The sequence below is a fragment of the Crocuta crocuta genome, unplaced genomic scaffold (assembly GCF_008692635.1).
Source record: "Crocuta crocuta isolate KB4526 unplaced genomic scaffold, BGI_CrCroc_1.0 scaffold50, whole genome shotgun sequence".
In the NCBI taxonomy this organism is placed as follows: Eukaryota; Metazoa; Chordata; class Mammalia; order Carnivora; family Hyaenidae; genus Crocuta; species Crocuta crocuta.
In genome coordinates this window covers 6,160,340-6,162,938 of record NW_027527428.1, presented here as the reverse complement: position 1 = coordinate 6,162,938, position 2,599 = coordinate 6,160,340, and the positions used below count along the sequence as shown (strand labels likewise).

General features: G+C 63.5%; 1 protein-coding gene across 1 annotated transcript in view; it reads right to left on the bottom strand.

The window, feature by feature from the left end:
• GAA (alpha glucosidase) overlaps positions 1 to 2,599 on the bottom strand; it is a 15,847-nt gene that overhangs the window by 12,770 nt on the left and 478 nt on the right. Inside the window, exon 2 of the mRNA XM_077755231.1 lies at positions 22 to 611. Coding sequence (XP_077611357.1) covers positions 22 to 567 — 546 coding nt within the window. The 5' untranslated portion in view covers positions 568 to 611. The remainder of the gene's footprint in view (positions 1 to 21; positions 612 to 2,599) is intronic.

The following is a 2,599-nucleotide window of genomic DNA, read 5'->3' as shown; positions in this document are numbered from 1 at the left end:
GCCCCGCGCGGCCCTGCCCACCGTGAAATGCAGCCGGCTCTCCGTCTCCAGCAGCACGTCCAGCCGTAAGGTCAAGATGTCCTTGGGGAAGAAGGTTGGGGTGGTGCGGGTCAGGGTGGCCGTGTAGCCTGTGGCCGTGGTGGTCAGGTTCTCCAGCTTGTAACTCGGGTAGCTGGGCGGGAAGAAGCACCAGGGCTGCCCGATGCGGGGAGCCCAGGGTCCCCGCCTGGTGGGCACGTAGCAGCAGCCGCGGGCCTCACACTGCGCCTGGGTGATGGCCGTGTCCGGGGCGCAGTCGAAGCGGCTATTGGGGGGCACATCGCACTGTGGGGGCGCTGCTCTGGGGCCACCGTGGTGCCCTGGGGTGGCCTGGGCGCCTGGCTGGCCGGCTCCCTGCTGGCGAGCTGGGTAAAGCCCCTCAGGTGCTTGGGAGGAGCCACGCTGCTCTCGGGGGGCCACCAAGAAATCGTGGAGCAGGATGTGCCCCAGGAGAGCGGCGGCGGCCAGGGACACGAGGGTGCAGACCCGCAGCGGGGGGCGGCCGCAGACTGTCCACCTCACGTCCATGGTCGGTGCACCTGCAGGCAGGGGGCTGGGTCCTGGAGGCCCTGCTGAGAGAAGGGCGGGGCTCAGGGAGAGCACCTTGGGGGACTCACGCCAATTTCCAGACTCGGACCGTGGCCGGCCGGGCAGCGCCCAGGGAGAGGTGGGCCGAGGGATCAGGGCAGGCGAGGGCGGACAAGCTCCTGGCACCTTTTAGAAAGACGGCGGGGGAGGGAAATGGAAAAGCAGAGAAAAGTCCCAGATAAGGGACCGCAGAATACCGTGTACAGGAGCAGTGACCAGGGACGCGCACTTAAGTTGTACGGAAAAATGACTGAATGAGGGGCACCTGGGAGGTCGGTTGTGCGTCTGAGTCTCAGTTTCGCCTCAAGTCATGATCTCACGGTTCGTAAGTTCGAGCCCTGCGTCAGGCTTCGTGCTGACAGCTCAGAACCTGCCTGGGATTCTCTCACTCCCTCTCTCCCTGCCCCTCCCCTGCTCTCTCAAAATAAATAAATACACATTTTAAAAATGACTTAATGACACAGAAAGACCTGGGCAGTAAACCGACAAATGGAACAGTAAGTTACAACACAGAGCAGAGAGTAAACTGCTTCTGTACAGAGTGCGGCCGAGCTGCTGAGTTTGGGCAGATGTGGAAGAGGTGAGGTGGGAGCGCCCTCGGGGGGACCCACCATGTTCCCTCTGCCTCTCCTCTGCTGACAAGGACGGGGCTCCAGCCCGGCCAGAGGCCTCGGGCACTGCAGCGAGGGCAGCGCTCAAGGGGTGGCCCTCGGCCTGGGCAGGTGGAAGTCCCCTCCCGGCCCCTGCGGTCACACGGGGCGCCTCCCTCCCTCCCTGGCTCCTCTGGAGATAAAACCGTTACCTGCCTCTCTGTGTGTTCTGAGTATTTTATAAGGAACGTTGTCGGCCGGCTCCTCCAAGGAGGGGTACAACGTGGGACTAAACGTGCAAGGATTTAATGGGGGGGAGTCCGTTCTGTCTGACAGAACCCCGAGGCTGCCAGGGCGGCGGGGACGGCGGTCATGCCTGATCTCGCAGGAGTCAGGTCCCGGGAGGGGTGGAGGGTCCAAGCATCCTGGACCACCGTGTGGCTGAGGAAGGTTCCGCGAGGCCACGGGGCTGGGGTGGGGGGTGGGGGCCCCGAGCCAAAGGTGGCCGGCAGAAGGGTCGGGGTCTCCTGGGAAAAGCAGCCTGGCCCTGGGGCAGACGGGGCGATGCATGCCAGCTCCGTGCTGCCGGGGGGAGCGTGCAAGGGCTGGGAAGGAGTCACGTGGGGCACGGGGGGAGGGGGTGTCTGAGCCTGTCACAGACACAGACAGGCCCCCTGGGACATTGTGGCCACAGCGGGCCACGCTTTCATTCACGGCACCTTTGAAGCAAACGTGTGCAGGTTTTTGTCTCACACCACGTCCAATTCCGACCTGCGTTCCTGGAGCCAGCGCGGACCCCACAGGTAAGGCCTCCGCCCCACAGGCCCGTCCCCCTTCAGACCCCAGTCCCAAGCCCCAGGTCTGACCAACTAACTGGCCGTCAATTCGAGGGTTCACCCCTCCCCCACTGCAGGTTCCTAATTGGCTAGAACCACTGACAGCACTCAGAAAACACCTCGACTTACGGTGACCCATTTATTATAAAGGGTGCATCTCAGGAACCGCCAGAGGACGCGGGATGGGGCGTCCCCAGCCTCCAGCACCAAACTGTGTTCACCAGCTCAGAGACTCTGAGCCCCAGCGAGTTTTGGTTTCATTACATCNTGGGAGCTCCCACCCCAGAAGCCTGCCTGGGTGCTGCCTGGGGTCCCAGCCGACCCTGAGCTGTCCAGAGCCCCAGCCACCAGTCATTTTATGAGCTAACGGTCCCGAGGTCTCAGGAGTTGTGTGCCGCGAACTGGGGACAGACTAAGTACTTATTTTTTATTGTACAGCGTCCTGCTGCACCTGGCCCATCCAGGAACACACGACACCTCGTGATCGGGGTGATGCAGAGGCCAGGGAGCTGGGGCCCGGCCCCCGGCCCCCCCCCCCCGCCCGGC